The sequence below is a fragment of the Corythoichthys intestinalis genome, chromosome 7, assembly GCF_030265065.1.
Source record: "Corythoichthys intestinalis isolate RoL2023-P3 chromosome 7, ASM3026506v1, whole genome shotgun sequence".
Classification (NCBI taxonomy): Eukaryota; Metazoa; Chordata; class Actinopteri; order Syngnathiformes; family Syngnathidae; genus Corythoichthys; species Corythoichthys intestinalis.
Genome location: NC_080401.1, coordinates 5,029,005 through 5,051,127, shown reverse-complemented (window position 1 = coordinate 5,051,127; position 22,123 = coordinate 5,029,005). Strand labels below are relative to the sequence as shown.

General features: G+C 39.2%; 1 protein-coding gene across 2 annotated transcripts in view; it reads right to left on the bottom strand.

Annotated features, from left to right (window-relative positions):
• LOC130919124 (uncharacterized) overlaps window positions 1–22,123 on the bottom strand; it is a 44,760-nt gene that overhangs the window by 6,906 nt on the left and 15,731 nt on the right. For both annotated transcript variants that reach the window (XM_057841571.1, XM_057841572.1), the window contains exons 4-5: window positions 10,517–10,588; window positions 5,520–5,604 (exon numbers count right to left, since the gene is read on the bottom strand). In XM_057841571.1, coding sequence (XP_057697554.1) covers window positions 5,520–5,604; window positions 10,517–10,588 — 157 coding nt within the window. The remainder of the gene's footprint in view (window positions 1–5,519; window positions 5,605–10,516; window positions 10,589–22,123) is intronic.

Here is a 22,123-nt window from a genome sequence, read left to right as displayed (position 1 = left end):
TGTGGGTCATGGTTTTTGTACCTGCCAAACCCAGCACAGATAGTTGAACCAGAGAAGATTCTGCTAAAACAAGCAGCACCTGACAGCAATCAATTGATTGCACTTGTAAAACATCAGATTGGTGAAAAAGTGTTGTCATATGTTTGGTTGGAATGAAATTTAGCACCAGCAGCAGGGCTTTGAGGACCGGGTTGGAGACCACTGATGTAAGGAATCGGATTGCATGCATGCTTCAGGTTTCAATGTTGATCTGTTGAGTTTTGTGTTTTCTGAGCCGTCCCTAAACACACCGTGTCTGACTGGAGTGAGAGAGGGAATGTGTAAATGCTGTTCACAGTAGGCGTGTTCTGTGCTTTTGGTTGCAAATAAACCATTGAAAACTACCTCTCAACCCACCACTCAGCAGTAATGGTAAGTAGAGTAGAAATCCTTTATTGACATTGTAAAGAGTACTACGAAATTTACAGCTTCGCCATAACGTGCACCACATAAACAAAAGTACACTACGCCTGATGAACACAGGTTACGGTGTACACAGATTTCTAATAAAATGAATTAGTGACTAGCAACAAGTGGTGATGTAGTGGTAATATAAGTGTGTATGAGAATTTACAGTACTCAGCCTAGGAGGCTGACTTGATGTGATGACAGTTTGTGCATTGATATAGCAGTGCAAAAATGCTAATGTAACTGTGCAAATATTGCAGTACCCAGATTGAGACAGATGTCTGAGAAAATATTACTTAGTGAGATGCATTTGATAATGTTGTGGCATTAGCAATGCAATAACAGTGACATTTCAGTGCAAACTTAAGTGCCGTGACAGCTCTTGGAAAGAAAGAGTCTCTCAGTCTTAGTTTTGGCTGGTATGACCGGGTAGCATATAGTGAGTAAGTACGGCATCTTTTTTTATTTTAAAGTTTTTTTTTTTTTTTATATATATGTCAAGTATGTATCTGGACCAGGGGTCGCGTTAACCGAATATTTTCCGTCGTTGACCGTTTTTTTAGAACGGTGGCGGAAAAAACTGAAGTCCATCTGTCATTTTGACAGGTTGCAATTCACACCCTAGACCACAGGGTGGCGAGTGAGCATATTAATTAGCTATTGTCTCTCTTGATGCATGTCGTCGTTGGCCTTACTCGGAAAAATGTCAAGGCAACTGAGTGTCCGAAGTTTCTTCAAAAAGCCCCAAAACGACGATGGTGTTGATAAAAGAGGTGAAAAAAGAGGGACTGATGCAGTGAAGGATGACAACGAATCAAGTGAATCGCCGGTTCACTCCTCACTGCGCCGAGCAGTTGAAATTTAAAAAAAAAAAAAAACATATATATATATATATTTATATATAATAATATGATATGAATATTATTATATTATTACAGGATATAAATATATATATTTTATTTCTTCTTCCCCCAAGTAAGACCTTCCATGATCCTATTACATTTAATAATAATATCATTACATTATATATATATATATTATATATATACTGTGCACGGATGATCCTATTACATTTAATAATAATATCATTACATTATATATATATATATATATTACACAATATATATACAGTGCCTTGCAAAAGTATTCGGCCCCCTTGAACCTTGCAACCTTTTGCCACATTTCAGGCTTCAAACATAAAGATATAAAATTTTAATTTTTTTTCAAGAATCAACAACAAGTGGGACACAATCGTGAAGTGGAACAAAATTTATTGGATAATTTAAACTTTTTTAACAAATAAAAAACTGAAAAGTGGGGCGTGCAAAATTATTCAGCCCCCTTGCGTTAATACTTTGTAGCGCCACCTTTTGCTCCAATTACAGCTGCAAGTCGCTTGGGGTATGTTTCTATCAGTTTTGCACATCGAGAGACTGACATTCTTGTCCATTCTTCCTTGCAAAACAGCTCGAGCTCAGTGAGGTTGGATGGAGAGTGTTTGTGAACAGCAGTCTTCAGCTCTTTCCACAGATTCTCGATTGGATTCAGGTCTGGACTTTGACTTGGCCATTCTAACACCTGGATATGTTTATTTTTGAACCATTCCATTGTAGATTTGGCTATATGTTTTGGATCATTGTCCTGTTGGAAGATAAATCTCCGTCCCAGTCTCAGGTCTTGTGCAGATACCAACAGGTTTTCTTCCAGAATGTTCCTGTATTTGGCTGCATCCATCTTCCCGTCAATTTTAACCATCTTCCCTGTCCCTGCTGAAGAAAAGCAGGCCCAAACCATGATGCTGCCACCACGTTTGACAGTGGGGATGGTGTGTTCAGGGTGATGAGCTGTGTTGCTTTTACGCCAAACATATCGTTTTGCATTGTGGCCAAAAAGTTCAATTTTGATTTCATCTGACCAGAGCACCTTCTTCCACATGTTTGGTGTGTCTCCCAGGTGGCTTGTGGCAAACTTTAAACGAGACTTTTTATGGATATCTTTGAGAAATGGCTTTCTTCTTGCCACTCTTCCATAAAGGCCAGATTTGTGCAGTGTACGACTGATTGTTGTCCTATGGACAGACTCTCTCACCTCAGCTGTAGATCTCTGAAGTTCATCCAGAGTGATCATGGGCCTCTTGGCTGCATCTCTGATCAGTTTTCTCCTTGTTTGAGAAGAACGTCTGGAAGGACGGCCGGGTCTTGGTAGATTTGCAGTGGTCTGATGCTCCTTCCATTTCAATATGATGGCTTGCACAGTGCTCCTTGAGATGTTTAAAGCTTGGGAAATCTTTTTGTATCCAAATCCGGCTTTAAACCTCTCCACAACAGTATCTCGGACCTGCCTGGTGTGTTCCTTGGTTTTCATAATGCTCTCTGCACTTTAAACAGAACCCTGAGACTATCACAGAGCAGGTGCATTTATACGGAGACTTGATTACACACAGGTGGATTCTATTTATCATCATCGGTCATTTAGGACAACATTGGATCATTCAGAGATCCTCACTGAACTTCTGGAGTGAGTTTGCTGCACTGAAAGTAAAGGGGCCGAATAATATTGCACGCCCCACTTTTCAGTTTTTTATTTGTTAAAAAAGTTTAAATTATCCAATAAATGTTGTTCCACTTCACGATTGTGTCCCACTTGTTGTTGATTCTTGACAAAAAAATTAAATTTCATATCTTTATGTTTGAAGCCTGAAATGTGGCGAAAGGTTGCAAGATTCAAGGGGGCCGAATACTTTTGCAAGGCACTGTATTAGTGGAAGGTCCCACTTGGGGGAAGAAAAAATATATATATATATATATATATATATATATATATATATGTATATATATAACCTGTAATTATATATATATATATATATATATTTTTTTTTTCTTCCCCCAAGTGGGACCTTCCATGATCCTAATACATTTAATAATAATAAAATATAATATAATTACATTATATATATAATATATATATATATATATAATATGTATATTAAAAAATATATATATATAAATATATAATAATATATATATATTTATATCCTGTAATAATATAATAATATTCATATTATTATTCATAATATAATAAAAATATATATGGAAACACAGTACTGGCCTGCTTACTGTAATCCATGACTGCACTAATGTTAGTTAGTTACTTTATATTATAAAGTATTATTGTATTATTGTGTATATACATATAGACCCTACTCACCTACGTCACAAAATGGGCGTGTAGCTGTTTCCGGCCGCCATATTGTACCTATTTTTTAGACCTATTCTCATTGTTTTCAATTAGTCGTGCAAGTTATAGAGCAATTCATGGAAGCCCCGTTGTTTTCTGACGCTGTAAACTCATTGGATGCGTTGCATAAAAGGCGTTACGTGGAAAAGCTTCAGTTTATCCATTCGCCAGATCTGTATTTGATGCCAAAATCGATGTTTTTCGACCCGCTGTTCGCCATCTTTGCCTGACCCTGATATTTACAACTATCTTGTCCACACAAAATCAGCCTATTCTCACGAAAGTTTGAAAAACTTTAAGAGCTTGGAGGCTTATAAATGCTACGTTGCTGGTTGGGTGAAACGGGTCCTCGTACAAGCTGAGTTACGAAATTTTCAATTCAAAATCTTTTGTTCTTGCTAACATCCACTGTCAAGTCTAATGTATTTCATGTCATTTGTCAATAGAGCTAGGGCTTTTAATGTTTATATGGTTTAGCGATAGCACTCTCACTACATACATATATAATATGTAATAAATATGAAGTGCGATAGCACTACTCCAGATTGTCCCTAGTTGAATTTATTTTTTGGCTTTTGACCTCAATAGTGAAATTGTAAATTAATTGTATGACAACTGTCTGCTTATCCCCTTATAATTATATATTTTCAGGTAGTTCATTCACAACGTCTGAGTGTATGTTATCGGCGATTAGCCTAGCAATGATCTTAATTGTGGTTGTCAGCCCAAAACCCTCTAAATATATATTAAATGCATCTTACCAGATATAAAATGACTACTACATAATCTGTGGTAGTCGTTTGGAGCCCAGTTTTCTCGTCGAATTGCAGCAATCAATCTCGGTCTCTTCCCCGGGTCTCTCGGAATATGGTAAAACTTCAAGTCTCTCCGTCTATCTTCTCTGTTTTTGCCACCGACCGCCACACACGACTTCACCATTTTGATTATTAATGTGAACGAGCAGAAAAACACGCCATAATAGGAGGAATTTACGAAGCGCTAATGCATTAACATGACGAGTATACGGACAACATGGCGCGGGGGCGTGGCTGTGACGTCACGTGAGTAGGGTCTATAGTGACTGCATAAAGATATAGTAATTTTAAAAATTTAAGTGACGGGTAAAAATAGATTACGACCGGATTTTTATGACCCTGTCAGTCAAAATGACAGACAACGAAAAAGTCTAGCGCAACCTCTGATCTGGACGTAAATTTCAACTTTAACAATGAAGTCTAATTTGTGCGGAAATTGGGTACGTTGCTAGCGTAAATCGTTTGTACCTTGAGTACTTCCTGTATATGCAGCAAATGTTATATCATCACCTACTATTATCATGCAGTGCCAACACTTTTATTGCCTAGTGAAACTAATGAGGTCTGACTTGCTGTCATGTATGTCAATCAAAACCAGATACGCTATGGAGGTCGGGTGACTGACGAGGGCGCAATCAACTGACACCCTCCTTGAGCTCTACCGGTCACTTGCAATTGATATAGTGGACAAGTCTGTGCTAATCCTCCAAAACAGGTTATGTTGTTAAGTATTTCTATTCTAAACCATTAGTTCCACAATATCCATAATACACATTAATAAAAATCAGCATATCTCATTCATAAACATTTTTTTATATGCCACTCACTGCTTTAGTGAGACTCGCTTGCTTGTTAAAGTCCAGCTCAATTTACTCTATAAAATAGGGATCATGATTACTGCAAGCTTTCAAAAATTCTCTTAAAATGTCACCTTTATTATACTCCAAATATATCCAAATATTTTAAATAATAAACATGAATATTGCACTTTATTTGACAAAATGTAATACATTGACATACCTCTATTCAAGCTTTTGTTCTCCAGCTCCAGGGCCTTGATTCGCAAAATAAGTTCTTGATCACCTGCGCTGCTGTTGCAGGTGCTCTATCACAGAAGAAACAGAAAATGTCAGGTTTAATGATCAGTGCAAAATTCAGAATCTTCAAACCAAAAAAACATGGACATTAAGAACAACAACAAAATAAACGGCTACAGCAACAAAAAACAAATCACAACTAACTTTAGAGTAGTTTGGCGCACGCTTATCAGCAAGGCAATTTGTTCATAGGAGAGTATTAATCCAATGTCAAGGAGGATTATAGCAAACGTGAAAAGGGCTTTAATAGCTTCGTTGGAAACAAGGAGAGTTTAATCTCGTTCCCGAGTTACAGTTCAGGCTGTTTCACACTAGCGACAGCCTATTGTGAAAAGCGGCAAGCGCAAAACAGGAGGAGCCACATAGTCTGACGTAAATGTTGTCAGGAAGTGAAAAGCAGGTAGACTCCAGCAAGCATATTTAATAAAGTCCAAAGCCCCAATGCATTTATTTTTCATTGCTGCACAAGAAAACAGCGACTTGTCCTCTTTCAAGGAGTAGGGCAGATTGTTAAAGCCACGTAAAGAGTTTTACTAGTTTCGGTGAGAATGTGAATAGTTTTTTATGTTATTCATGAACAACATTTCCACACAAACGCACAGTGAGATATCATTTTGCTTAGCGTGTGGAGCCATATTTCCAGTGTCCCAGAGCTCGCCAAACCTGAAAAAAGTTAATTTATCAATGTTTCGTCAGCAGTGACGCACATTGTTTTTCGCAGCATTTGTAATATTTGAGACAGTGAACTACAACAAGTTTTAAAGACCTGTCAAACAAAGGGCTTCAAATATTTAATGTGTTATACTATTTCAGGTGTGATATACAGTGGGGCAAATAAGTATTTAGTCAACCACTAATTGTGCAAGTTCCCCCACTTGAAAATATTAGAGAGGCCTGTAATTTTCAACATGGCTAAACCTCAGCCATGAGAGACAGAATGTGGGGAAAAAAAAAAAAAACAGAAAATCACTTTGTTTGATTTTTAAAGAATTTATTTGCAAATCACGGTGGAAAATGAGTATTTGGTCTATACCAAAAGTTCATCTCAATACTTTGATATGTACCCTTTGTTGACAATAACGGAGGTCAAACGTTTTCTGTAACTATTCACAAGCTTTTCACACACTGTTGCTGGTATTTTGGCCCATTCCTCCATGCAGATCTCCTCTAAAGCAGTGATGTTTTGGGGCTGTCGTTGGGCAACACGGACTTTCAACTCCTTCCTCAACCCGTGGCGTCAAAATGATAACAAGAACGGGGAGCAAAAATCCCAGAACCACACTGGGGGGACCTAGTGAATGACCTACAGAGAGCTGGGACCACAGTAACAAAGGCTACTATCAGTAACACAATGCGCCGCAACGGACTCAAATCCTGCACTGCCAGACGTGTTCCCCTGCTAAAGCCAGTACACATCCAGACCCGTCTGCGGTTCGCTAGAGAGCATTTGGATGATCCAGAAGAGGCCTGGGAGAATGTTTTATGGTCAGATTAAACCAAAAAACTTTTTGGTAGAAACACAGGTTCTCTTGTTTGGAGGAAAAAGAATACTGAATTGCACCATACCCACTGTGAAGCATGGGGGTGGAAACATCATGCTTTGGGGCCGTTTTTCTGCAAAGGGACCAGGACGACTGATGTGTGTAAAGGAAAGAATGAATGAAGCCATGTATCGAGAAATTTTAAGTGAAAATCTCCTTCCATCAGCAAGGGCAGTGAAGAGGAGACGTGGCTGGGTCTTTCAGCATGACAATGATCCTAAACACACAGCCAGGCTTCGTAAGAAGCATTTCAAGGTCCTGGAGTGGCCTAGCCAGTCTCCAGGTCTCAACCCCATAGAAAATCTGTGGAGGGAGTTGAAAGTCCGTGTTGCCCAATGACAGCCCCAAAACATCACTGCTTTAGAGGAGATCTGCATGGAGGAATGGGCCAAAATACCAGCAACAGTGTGTGAAAAGCTTGTGAATAGTTACAGAAAACGTTTGGCCTCCGTTATTGCCAACAAAGGGTACATAACAAAGTATTGAGATGAACTTTTGGAATTGATCAAATACTTAATTTTCCACCATGATTTGCAAATAAAATATTTAAAAATCAAACAATGTGATTTCCTGTTTTTTTCCCCCCACATTCTGTCTCCCATGGTTGAGGTTTAACCATGTTGACCATTACAGGCCTCTCTAATATTTTCAAGTGGGAGAACTTGCACAATTAGTGGTTGACTAAATTAGGGCTGCAGCTATCGAATATTTTAGCAATCGAGCAATCGACTGAAAATTCTATCAATTAATCGGATAAAACAAATATATTTTTGGGTGAAGAGCAATTATAAATATACATTAGAAAACAAGACATTTCATCTAATCTTGAACCATTTTCAGTCAATCAATGTCTTTATTTTCGATGTATATTGTTGAAAACAGCCAACAATTGCATCTCAGATGTAACTAAAATAAAATAAAAAAAAAAGACTAATTCACTGCTTTCACAAAAAAAACCTTTAGATCTTATTTAAAATATATATGTGTGTGTGTGTGTGTGTGTGTATATATATATATATATATATATATATATATATATATATATACCTAAAAATGCCGTTACGCTTGATAACACACATCACTTAAAAGTTAGGATTTTTTTCCCACGCGTTTCCATTGAATTTCTATTTGTGACAAGCAATTTTTAAGTTCTAGTTAAGTTTTAAGTTAGTCTAAACTGTAAGTCCTGATAGGATTTTGAGTTTTTGCAGTGTTCAAAATAAATGTATGATACAGGCTGTATTGGAGCACATTAGGGACCAGTGCTACTTGGTGTTTTATCCAGCAATGACTACTGAGCTAAAATTGATAGTTAGAATTATTGAGTTTTTATTTTACACCCTCATCACTCCACATCGCTATGTTATGTTAAAGCCTGTATGTAAGACACGTTAGCGAAGCATCGACAGTGGTCATAATTAATAGAAACCTACCCCTCCGCAGGGCTAACTTTACGTTAATCTTATTTATTAGCGCTTAGCGCTCTTTATTAGCGCTTAGCGCTCTACTGCTTTAAAGTGCCTGTGACACGAAAAAGCATGTTTATTTCATAATACACGCGGTATTTTATGCCCCTGAATGATATGGGCCGCTTGGATGTGTGTGGAAGCGATCGCTATTTTTATTTAGTTTTTTTAATCCCGCGCCATGAAAATGAGTGACTTCCGGCTTCGGTCTTGCATTGAGGAGGAGGGCGCTGTGACGTGTACGGTAGAAGACGTCCTCTTCACGCTACAGTGTACTGTTGTGTATGAGGACGAAGGATTCAGCTGATTTTGCGGATTAATACGTTTATTTTTCGCATCACGCCAGCCAAACGGCTGCAGAAAAATCATTCTGTATGAGGGAGAGGCGTATGCGCCTTTTTGGAGTTTCAAAAGGTTCCCATTCACCGTGGATATTTACTGTGGGACCATTGGACTTATGAGGAAGTGAGTAAACATCTTGTTTTGTATTATGTCAAAAATGAATACAGCGATTACAAAGTAAACACTACAAACTTCCTTTAAATGAAGGACTACTTACGTTTGATCATTGATAGGCATGTAAAAAGCTCTCCTAATGGTCATTAGCAGCACCACGTTAGCTGCACAACAAATCCAGCCACCCTCCTCCGGGGAACGAACTGTAAATTGCTCTCCGCAGGGCGGTTTGCCGATCCACTAAGACAATTGACAACCGGGTCGTCATGTCAAATAATCCAGGATAGTTATGTGTGATTTTCCACTTCGAAGACTTTGAAACATCACTCGGTTTGGGTTAGCATGTCGTCTAGCTGTCACGGCTTCTGGTTTGTTTACATTCTCCGAAGCCGGGGAAGCGAAATGACATATGTCCGATTTAGGTGTCATAAAATATCGTTCGGGAGGTGCGACAGTAAAGGTGAAGTCGACATTTTTGACCATTATGGAGTAATTTTGCCATGTCGTCCTGAATAAATGCATTTTTATTATTTCATATTCCATTCAGCACAATACTGTTATTTGTCATGAACATGCCATTTATTTAGCAATTGGGGAAAATACTTGGATAAAAAGAATATCCTGTAAAAATATTGAAGTAAAGAGACAGAAACAATGACATTTTGCCGCTCTCTTCGTCGCGTTTTCCTCGTTCTGAATAATTCCCCCTCAATGGGCTGAATAGTAAAACCGATGAGCCCAGTCTACCGCTGACGTCATCCACCTGTTGGGGACGCTAAAGCCCTATAATGGTAGGCGTGGCTAACCGGCAGATTAAAAGATTAATTTCTCGTCATCTGTGCTTTTCTAAATTGTTGTATATAGTCGAATCGTCTCAAAATATGATTCTAATTCACATAATAATGCCATTTAAGACTTTTTTTCTCGTGTCATATGCTCTTTAAGATGGCGCCTGTTTACTAACACTGCCCAGACGCGGCCAAGTCTGTCATTTCGCATCTAGTTCAACATACATGTGATCTCTATGAGACTCATCAGACACTATCTGCTACCAACTACCATCGTGCGGGCTAGTATTTAGCAACGTCGGCGTCCTTAGTAGCGGCTGTCGGCTGCAGTAAGTTTTTTTTCTCTTCTTCTTCCTCCTCTACGTACGTGACATCAGCGCGTCCCGCATTAAAAGTAGTCCGAGCAAAACGTGATGCTTAGAGCTGTCAAAATAAACGATTACTCGAGGTGAATAAAACTACTCAGATCAGTTTTTAAACTCGAGTTCCTCGAGTTGCTCGAGTATTCGTTTCAGCTCTAGACTAAATACTTATTTGCCCCACTGTACATGTTTTAGGTTCTGAAACAAGTGACTAATGTGATCACACTTGCACGAGATGCATCTGTACATGCACAGTGGCCTTGGAGGACTATTTTGTGACAGAAAGGCAAAAAAAAAGTATACTTACACCCGCAAGTGACTTCTGAATGTTTTCTCTGGCCCGAGCTATGTCTTGAAGGATAGCGTTAGCCCCGGCATTCTGAGGTAAAAAATATATACATTTGATTAGTTCAGCCTGATCAATAAGCCAAAGGAAACTGATCTTAAACTAGGCTATGTTCACACCGCATACATCAATACCTCCATCTTAAAAGTGACACACATATTGTTTACAGATATGACAGTATATAAATGCTACATAATAGAACAGCACCATCCAATTAGGCATGTGCCGGTATGAGATTTTGACGGTACGATAACCGTGAGCAAAAATACCGCGGTTTCACGGTATCACGGTATTGCAATTATAGCTCCAAAATGTGTTATTTTGAGATGGGTTATGGATGGGTTATGGATGGGTATGGGTTAAAAAAAAAAAAAAAACTTCTTTCCATTGAACAGGATTTTTTTTTTTTCCAGAACATAGTTGCAAATTGGAATATGAATGTATTGTTAAAATATATAAATTATCAATTAAAAAAAAACAAATTTTAAATAAAATTAAAATATAACGTAGACTATACCCACAGCCACAGCTCAAGTTGCTCAAGTTTAGAGCAAGAACAAAATAATTTCTATAAAAAAAGTAAAAACTCTTTTGAATAAAATTTTTTAAAATTTATACTGCATAATTTTTTTTTGGAGGATTGAAAAGCTCAAGTGAAGTTTCGCCATTTTCAGCCACTGTGTCAACTCTAGTCTACATGATGTCATGCCTTCGTGTTAGAAAGAACAAAGAATTCAAAAGTTAATAAGTTAGTTAAAAATGTATAAGTTAGTTAAAATGTAAATATTGTTGTGGAAAGGTTTCATCTTAAAAAAAATAATAATAATAATAACTGGGAGTGAGACCTCTCCTTGATCCAGCGAACGTGGATTTGTGCTTAGGGCAAGATCATCTTTTCTCAATTGACGATCTTTGATGCTATGCCTTTTTTTCCCCCCTTCATTCAAGAGAATCATGCTTGTTTTCTCACTCTGCGGCTGTAACACTCGACGAAGTTGCTCTCCCAGCTAAGCCTAGGCTAACATTCGTCTTTTTTTAGCTTTTAGTTAGTTTGTATATCGAATTTCAAAGGAAAATATGTGTTTTGTTTTTGGCGAACTCATAGTGCTAATCTGTTTAGCTACTCACACATGGAAAAATACAATTGTACAACGTTTTAAATGTATTCATTCTGTATATTTCACTTACCACGATTTGAGAGCTCAATAAATTGAAGAAAAGAACGCCTTATGTTTGGAGTATTTGTTTAGGGTTCGCTGGCTGTTTAGCCAATAATCACTTTCACACGCAGCAACAAACGGGAGGGGGTGAGCGCTGCCACGCCACGCCACTTCTGGCTGGATTTTTGACACATGAAAAATGGCGAATACCGTACTACGGTCTGACGGAAAATTTTAGTGGTTTTGAAACCGCGACGTTTTCACACCACGGTAAACCGTGAAACCGGTAACCGGCACATGTCTACATCCAATGGTTACAGCCAGTAACAATTGCTGTTGAATTTAATACTCCAAAACTGTGATTAGGACTACTAGTCGATTATGACAGAGGCGGTTAATAAGCAGTAGATCGGTCCAAATTAGTCCCAGAACACATTAAGGCCAAAATTCAAGAAGTACCAAATCCTGTTTCGGCAGGCTCCGGCACAAATTAAGGCCTCCATGTGGCACAATGAGAGTCTACATCGCTTTAAGGCAGGGGTCTGCAAGTCCGGTCCTTGAGAGCCGCTATCCAGCTTTTTTTCCAGGTCTCCCTCCTTTAACACACCTGAATCAAATGAGCAGCCTATCAGCAAGATCTGCAGGAGCCTGATAACGATCCTGATTATTTGATTCAGGTGTGTTAAAAGGAGGGAGACATGGAAAACTGGCTACGTAGTGTCTCTCAAGGACCGGACTTGGAAACCCATGCTTTAAGGCATACAGATGTTTGGGTAGATTACAAGCATGTACTTTTATTAGTTTAGTTTTATTAGTTTTTCTTTACAGGCCTGCAAAACAGTGTAAGATATCTTACATTTGCTTGTAAAGAAAAAAAATGAAATGATGGGAAATTGGCTGCCTCGCTTCTGTAGGAGTAAATGGTGTTAGACTTATATAGCGCTTTTCCACCTTTCAACCCCAGGGCAGCTAAGGCTACAATAGTAGTTTCCCACCATCCAGTGTGGAATGAAAGAATACAATGTAAAGCGTTTTGAGCAGGGGTGTCAGACTCATTTGGGTTCGTGGGCCACATTCATGGCAATTTGATGTCATGTGGGCCGGGTCCTTTCATGTAAATTTTGGAGGATTGCCTATTGAATGGGGGGGCAATTTCTGGGCTGCTTTCTGTTCACTGGTCACTTGTTGTTGATCTTGCTCAGGCATGAAAATGGGTCAGGGGTTAAAAAGGTGAGAAGGATATGGAGGAAACATGTTCCGGTAGGGCTGTCCCAAACGACTAATTTTCTCCCGATTAGTCAGCCGACTATTTTTACAATTAGTCGACTAATATTTTTTTTATTTTTATCTTTTTTAACTAATTGAGAAATGAAATTTTTGTTGATGCTTATTAATTCACAAAAACATTTTGGAACACTTAAATTCTTTATTAGAGTACAAATAAACATGTAATACTAATATTGATTGCCAATCATATTTTTAAAAAGGGTGTTATTTTAAAGTTATTCTTGGTGTAGAATCGGAATTCTGTCGTATTATAGTATTTACATTAAGAGTGTGACAATATCTCGATACAGCAATACATCGCGATATTTTGCAACCCGATTGGTTATCGATACTTTTATTTGACATATTGGCTATTGGATGCTGTAAACCGCTCAATGTTTGTTGAGCAATTCCTTGGCGATCCTAGGGGCGCTTTAAGAGTGGCGGTGAAGGTAAAGTGCGCACAAGTCGTCTAGAAAAGAAGAGAGGAAGCTCCAAGTGGGTTGAAAAAAATTAAAAAAAACTTCGTAGGAACGGTAGAGGAAAAAGTGACAAAAATATTGTTACAAATCACACATGTGGAGACTAGAGCTGTCTCGACTAGTCGACATAGTCGACGTCATCGATGACGTAAATCCGTCGACGAGCACAACATCCCGTCGACGGTTAATGAAGGGTTAAAAAAAATATATGCGTGGAAAGTTCAGAATGTTGGATGCTCTGTATGCAAGCGGGGAAAGCGGCACAAAGCCAAAAAAAAGCTCACCAGAGTGTCCAAAACATTGACTTATTTCAAAGAAACAACGGAGGGTACACTCTTCTGTCCTGTCTCTTCAATGCCAAGCTTGGCTGCACGTCGGCCGTGAATAAACACCTTGAAGAGCATACTACACCAGAAAAAAAGTCTTAAATGGCATTATTATGTGAATTAGAATCATATTTTGAGACGATTCGACTATATACAACAATTTAGCAAAGCGCAGATGACGAGAAATTAGTCTTTTAATCTGCCGGTTAGCCACGCCTACAATTATAGGGCTTTAGCGTCCCCAACAGGTGGATGACGTCAGCGGTAGACTAGGCTCATCGGTTTTACTATTCAGCCCATTGAGGGGGAATTGTTCAGAACGAGGAAAACGAGACGAAGAGAGCTGCAAAATGTCATTGTTTCAGTCTCTCTACTCCCAATATTTTTACAGGATATTCTTTTTATCCAAGTATTTTCCCCAATAGCTATATAAATGGCTTGAGAAGGACCAGTCAGCCCGTCGAGGGGGAACTATTCACAATGAGGAAAACGCGACGAAGAGAGCGGCAAAATGTCATTGTTTCTGTCTCTTTACTTCAATATTTTTACAGAATATTCTTTTTATCCAAGTATTTTCCCCCAATAGCTATATAAATGGCTTGAGAAGGACCAGTCAGCCCGTCGAGGGGGAACTATTCACAATGAGGAAAACGCGACGAAGAGAGCGGCAAAATGTCATTGTTTCTGTCTCTTTACTTCAATATTTTTACAGGATATTCTTTTTACCCAAGTACTTTCCCCAATTGCTAAATAAATGGCATGGCCATGACAAATAACTTGTGCTAAATGGAATATAAAATAATAAAAATCCATTTATTCAAGACGACATGGCAAAATTACTCCATAATGGTCAAAACAGTCGACTTTACCTTTACTGTCACACCTGCCGAACGATATTTTATGACACCTAAATCGGACATATGTCATTTCCCTTCCCCGGCTTCGGAGAATGTAAACAGACCAGAAGGAGTGACAGCTAGCCGACATGCTAACCCGAACCGAGGGATGTTTCAAAGTCTTCGAAGTGGAAAATCACACATAACTAGCCTGGATTATTTGACATGACGACCCGGTTGTCGAGTTTCTTTGCGGATCGGCAAACCGCCCGGCGGAGAGCAATTTACAGTTCGTTCCCTGGAGGAGGGTGGCTGGAATTGTTGTGTAGCTAACGTGCTAACAGCTAACTGCTAATGAGCGTGAGGATAGCTTTTTACATGCCTATCAATGATCAAACGTAAGTAGTCCTTTATTTAAAGGAATTTTATAGTGTTTACTTTGTATTCGTATTTGACATAATACAAAACAAGATGTTTACTTACTTCCTTGTAAGTCCAATGGTCCCACAGTAAATATCCACGGTGAATGGGAACCTTTTGAAACTCCAAAAAGGCGCATACGCCTCTCCCGCATACAGAATGATTTTTCTGCAGCCGTTTGGCTGGCGTGATGCAAAAAATAAAAGTATTAATCCGCAAAATCAGCTGAATCCTTCGTCCTCATACACAACAGTACACTGTAGCGTGAAGAGGACGTCTTCTACCGTACACGTCACAGCGCCCTCCTCCTCAATGCGAGACCGAAGCCGGAAGTCACTCATTTTCCTGGCGCGGGATTCAAAAAACTAAATAAATATAGCGATCGCTTCCACACACATCCAAGCGGTCCGTATCATTCAGGAGCATAAAATACCGCGTGTATTATGAAATAAACATGCTTTTTCGTGTCACAAGCACTTTAAATGCCGTCACCCAGTTTGTAATTTTTTTTTTCATTTTTTGTACACCAGAGGGTGCTGTCGCCTTACTGAATAATAATGTTTCATTGACAATGGGCCTGTAAGTGCTATTAGTATTATCCTTAATGCTAACTGAAAGGTTTATTTCATGTTATGGTTTATTTTATGGTATAGAAAATTATATAAGGTTAAAAGGTCATAAATATATACAGTAATTGCACTTAAGGGAGAGATTGTCAATGATAAGGTAATAAATTAAGGTAAAGGCAATTCATTGATACATAAATGAGGTTTAAAAGGAAAAAGGTGAAAAGTTTTTGTTAATTTCTAATTGTGTTGTTTTATTTGTGTGCACCGCAGCTCTTACGGTGTGATTACATCAAGGATGGAATAAAAGTTGTAAACCATCAGTTTAAGAGACCACCTTTTCAATCGGGATGCTACACTAGTTAATTCTATCAGCATTTGAACTCATTGTTTATTTGTGATTTATTATTGTTATTTACGTGTTTATTTGTACTTTAATAAATAATTTAAGTGTTCCAATATGTTTTTTGTGAATTGATAAGCGTCAACAAAAATTTCATTGCTAAATTAGTAAACAAAAACACCAAAATTGTTTTTTTTTTTTTTTTAATTATTAGATTAGTCGACTAATCGTAAAAACAGTCGGCTGACTAATCGGGAGAAAATTTGTCGTTTGGGACAGTCCTAGTGGAGACACTTTAGATTTTACACCAACAAGAAAGGAAGTAAGGTGAACAAGGACTTTGCTGTATGCAAGAATTGTCTAACAAAAATAAGGTTCACTGGCAGCTGGTGACGAAGTGGACACGGATTTCTTCACTGCTTCGCTTTCATCACTTGAGGTAAGAAAGTTTTGCAATGTAATTGATTTTTTAAATTTACATGTATTTTGATGACATTTGGTGTTGAGTGATATAAAATAAACCAGGACCCTAAACTGGATGAAAATGAATATTGAACAAGCCTACAAGAATTTACTGATTTATTTGATATTATTTGAGAACCACTTTCCATCTAGTTTACTACACAAACTGTTATTACTGCCATTTTGATGCAATAAGCTATAAAAAATGGTTTGAATAGCTTCCAAGATATAAAAGGTGATGTGCATGATAATTAATGTAGCCTACATATTAAAAATAGGTAATTGTTTTTTTATTTCTATACATTCAATTCATTTTTTTTTTAATTCACTCAATACTTCAAACACAAAAAAATCAGGATTTCAACTCAAAAGCTATTAAGTAGCTAATATTTTTTGTTTTGAGTTTTTAAAGGGTATGACAACACCTGGGGAAATGCTAATATTCCATCATTTATCCATCAACGCATGCCTGTTGAATTCATATCATGCCACTTCGTGTAATTACACACATCGCACCACCAAGAAAATGATAGAAATTAGGTCGATTGTCAAGCTAAAAGGACCCGCCCCCGAGATGCCGGAAATCTAGCATATTGTGTGTGTGACGTCACTATAGGGAAACAACCGGCTCAGTGCTTAGTACTGAATGGCGGCGATGATGGCGGACAATTTTGTTTCTATTCGCAGCGACGAATCCGATGTAACGAACATTCTTCTAATGGTGACGAGGAGAGTTAGGAACCGTTCTTTGGTGTTTTGGGTTATCAATTTGAGCCCAAACGAAAGTCAATGCAGCCTAATGAAAGGATCATTGAGGGAAGCAATCACACTGATGAAACACCGGCGGCAACAGAATCACCGAATGGTTTGTTTTGCATTTCTTTTTGTGAAGCTGATACAAATAAAGTAATGTATAGAATAATTATCATTTAATAATCTATCATCGGTTTCGCTCTGCCAACCGACACAAATATGAATGATTAGAGCAGGGGTCCCTAACCTTTTTTGCACCACGGACCGGTGTGATTTGGGTCTTTTTTTCACGGACCGGTGTCCTGTCAAATTTTGCAGCCGTATAAAATTTTGCTCCCAAAGCCCTCTTTTATATTCAGTTGGACTCTCAATGTTATCCAACGGTGCTAAAAAACTATTTACATCACAAACATACATGTGCAACACGGAAATGGCGTAATTTAACGCTTAACGACACGGCGAAGTCGTTCAGTGAGAGGGCTACGTGCAGTTGTTGTGTGCGCCAAACATGGCAAACGTAAGTTAATATTCCTTTCTTTAAACAAAGTTTGTAGTGTGTACTTAGGAATCGCTGCATTCGCGGTCCTTTTTAATGTTACGCGCGTGCCAACTTTGCCAGAACACCGGCAATGTGCGGCAGAAAAATACAGCAAACATAAAATAGCATTTGTTTTTAGCCCCGTCATGTTAAGTGCAGGGAAAAAAATACAACTCACCCGCTGAATCAGTGGGAGGGCTGAGTTTGTTTCGTTGAGACGAGATTGTCCCGAGATGGGAGAGTGAGAGAAGCTAGCATCACAAATACACGATGTTGGAAATTGTAGCAGTTTTCAGCGCGCTCCTAGCGATGTCAGGATATTCCGAAATTACTTTAATCCAGAACTTCGGTAGAGTTGTTGTCTCAAATGTACGTTTAAGTCGCAGTGATTTGCGATCTCTACAAGCTGATATTCCTGTTCCACAGACATGCTCGAATCACTCGATTTATTCACATACGGGTCACGAATTCATTCCTTCGCAGTTTGTGGGTCTTTAGTGATTGGGAAGCAGCATAAATTTTGTTTTCTTTGAGGTTGTAGGCACATCTTCTGGCTCGTCAGGTTCCCTTTTCACCGTAAAATTGCAAAATTAGCCCTCTTAGCACTGACGAAGTTTACTCATTGCCTGCGTAGTCCAGCTCTTTTTCTCTCTCGTCGTTAAACAACGATGGCACCTGCCTCGACCTTTTGTTTCCTTGTTATGACGTCTCCGCCCCATTCGGCTGTTTCCGGAACACTTTCGGAAATGTTCGTCATTTTCGATCTATTTTAGATAATTGCTCATTAATGTGATTGATTTTTTTGTTAACTTTATCAATATTTGTTATCTTGGCACATAACTGTTCTATTGATGTCTCACACCCCCTTTGCGTTTTCATACCCTTTAAGGTGAGGAAGAATGTGACTGAGTCGGACATCTCAAATGCTGAAGCAGATGGTGGAAGTGCTCAAACCAATGCTTTTGGCAACAAAGGTCATATACGAAGAAAAGACCCACCAATTTTATCATTGCCCCACTCCAAGCTCAACTGCTGACTGACACCTCAGTGTTTCCCACAGGATTTTAGGAGACTGTGGTGGGAAGGTCTCTGACCCTCGGGGTAGGGTGTGTGTGTACATTTTCAAGCCTGGTGTATCTCTTTAGGGCATTTTGAGACCACTGAATGTAATCTAAATTGCTGTATATGAACATAACAGGTTGGTATCATCCTTAAGAACACAAAGGCATATCAGGAATATTTCAAATTTAATCTTGAATCAAAAAGCCATGACGCAAAGTCATTAATTCATTCACTCACTCATTCAATCCATTGTTAATTCACTCACTACTGACATACTCTGCACCCTGCCATTGAACATTTAATTTTTCCTGACTTTGTGAAGAAAATTTCCATAGCTCTTCCAAAATTGAACGCATCACGGCTTCGTCCATTTACGGAGACTCTCAGGCAGGCAGCAAGGTGTTCTCCTTGCAGTCTGTTCTTGAGGTCTAATTTGACCTTGTACTCTCCTTTACTTGACAATTATGCACCATATACCCCTTTCCCACTGAAACTAGTGGGTCAACGCGCGTTTTTCCAAGCCGATGCAACCCGCTAGCAATTGGCATTTGGCACCTTTCCCATTGACAAAAAAAAGCAGTCTTCTTTTTTTTTTTTCCACCCGTCTAACCCCCCAACCCCTCCTCAGCCGTGCGTGAGGTTCATGACGTCACCACGCTAAGATGCGCTTCGACAAGTGCGACCGAATTCATTCAGTTCAAGGAAGTAAACAATGCAAAGCAACATAGAAGCTTCCTTTCCGTTTGTGTTCTGTTTTCATGCTTTTTACTGCCCTCAAAATGGTCGAAATGCAGCAAAGGATCAACACTCTGCTTGTGCTGAGGCAACGTAGGCGACGTGAATTTTGGCTTGAAATTGAAAGGAGTCGTGTACGTCACAGAAGGAGGAGAAGAGCCTTTGTTTAATCTGTTATGGCTATTGCTAACGCTGCTACACCAACTGTTCGCTGTATGTGGATCCGGGCTAGAGCACATGGTTTTTGTTTTTGTTATGACGCATCACGTACTAGCCTACGTCACCATGTAGATTAGGGTGTTGACTGTTGACCCGGGGTTTTGCTTTCACACTGCATGGCGATCAGAGCCGAGGTGATTTTAACGCGGGTCGCTTGGCGGGTTGATTGACACGGGTCGAAGCGGGTCGCTGCACCTTTCCCACTTCCACCAAAAGTCGATTGTTAGCGGGTTGACACTGGTTTTTTGGCCAGTGGGAAAGGGGTATTACATTCACACCAAATATTATGCATATTTGGCACACCTGTCAGCACCTCTTGTCATGCCCTTACTCTGTTCATTGTGGAGAAGTCCCTCTCGCAGTTGACGCTGGAGACTGGAATGACCAGAGCAACTCCTGCCAAGTGGCTCAACGGGAGAGCCAGCAATATGTTCCAATCCGCGGTAAATTCGGTTTTACATGACCAAAAACACATCGTGTCGCTAAATCCAACAGTCTCTCGCGCTGGCGATGTTGAATATGTTGAAATGTCGCGCTGGCCATGTTGAATATGTTGAAATGTCTCTCGCTAGTTTCTTGTAGCTTTACCGACGTCGCGTCAGCCCGTCGCTGATTGGTCCGCTCTGCTGTCTATTTGCTGTGGCTGGCTCCGCCCTGGAAATTTTTTTCTGCTGAATGGTGGCCAGACAGCTATGAGTCTGGTGTACCAGGCTAGTAGTCCCGTCTATGAGCGCGACCTGTTGACGCGTGTGTCTGTGTGTGTGCACGCACGCACGTGCGCGCTCTCGCGGGTAGTAGAGTGGAGTGGGCTACAGCTGTGTAATCGGCTGACTGACGCATCTGATTATTATCCTTTTTGTTTTTGTTTTTTTTTCTCGGCGAGGGGGGGGGGGGCAAACGGAAACACTGCACCTACAGCATAACAGCACAGTTAATTTTTTTTAGAAGATTTAAAACTTTAAAGAAATTAAGGGTGCCATTCATCATGATCTCTCCAAGAGATATCAGTGGTTGTGGTTTGTTTCCTCTATATGTGCAGGTAAACAATTTGCAGTAGTAGATTCATATTTTACAGCAACGTTGCACAGAAAATGTGTCACTATACTGTTTAAGTCACTTATTAAAATAAGTGACTTAAACAGTATTTTTTTTCTATTTCGAAATATCTTTTTTTCCGTTTCAACAGTTGTATCGTAGAATATCATGTATCAAATTTCTGACCAATATATCGGTAATCGCTGCATTGTGATATTGTGAGATAATCGTTATCGTAAACTTTGTATCGCGAATCGTATCGTGAGGTGCCCTGAGGTTCCCACTCCTAATTTACATATTATAGTATTAATTCTGAAGTATGTGGGTTTAACTCCAGAAATCGTTATTTAAATGACAAACGTGACATGCTTTTATTTTGAAATGTTAACCGGAAGTACGTTTGCTAAACCACTTACAACTTTACACGCCACAAAAAGCACTTTTCGTCATTGCTTGTAGTGTGGCTAACAGATTTTTTCATTTTTTCGTTTGCAAATGCTGTTATCCAGCGATTTTTAATGTTCTAAGTGTCACCTTTTAACCACAAGTTTGCGTTTTGGAAAACACTGCCAATTTTTTATAGCAGTAGGTAGTCTTTTTTCCCCCCATTAGTCTCAATGTCGCAATGCTAACGTTTACAGTGTTTAATATAGATGTGTTTCCTTATTTTGTATGTGTGAACTGTAACTCTACGGCGTGTTGGTGACCAATAAACATCTGGACACAACAACTGGAGTCTCATATGTCATCTACACGAACGCACGCGGTGATAAAACGCAGCCGTGAAAATTACCGCCCTTATTTTTATTTACCTTGCGATAGACTCATTGCATATCACGACAGGCTTAGCAACTTTAATAAAACATGTCGTTTGTTAGATGGAATTACAACCCCCCCCCCTAAAAATTCTACACAATTCATGTAGGTCACCCTTTTTGACTTCAAAACGGCGAATTTCACCTAAAGTTGAGTGTTTTGTATGCCTGTTGCTACATTTCCAGGTTACTTCCTGTAGAACAGACATGTCCAAAGTCCGGCTCGGGGGCTAAATGCAGCCCGTGGACAAATTTCATCCGGCCCCCAGCCTGTCATAAAATCAATAACACAGACTTAATAAATTGGTCAGCAGTACTGCCACCAGCATATGAAGTAACCTACACACTAAATGCTGCTCCTCATTTACCCAGTAAAAGGCAGCAGCACTCTAACATTACCCTGTGTGACCATTTACTCCCAATTTTCTAAAATGGCGACAATAAACAAAAAAAGAAAGTTGAATGCAAATGCTGACATTCAAGGATAGGTGGAAATTGGACTATTTCTTCACTAAAATACGCAACAACTGTGTCTGCCTCATTTGCAGAG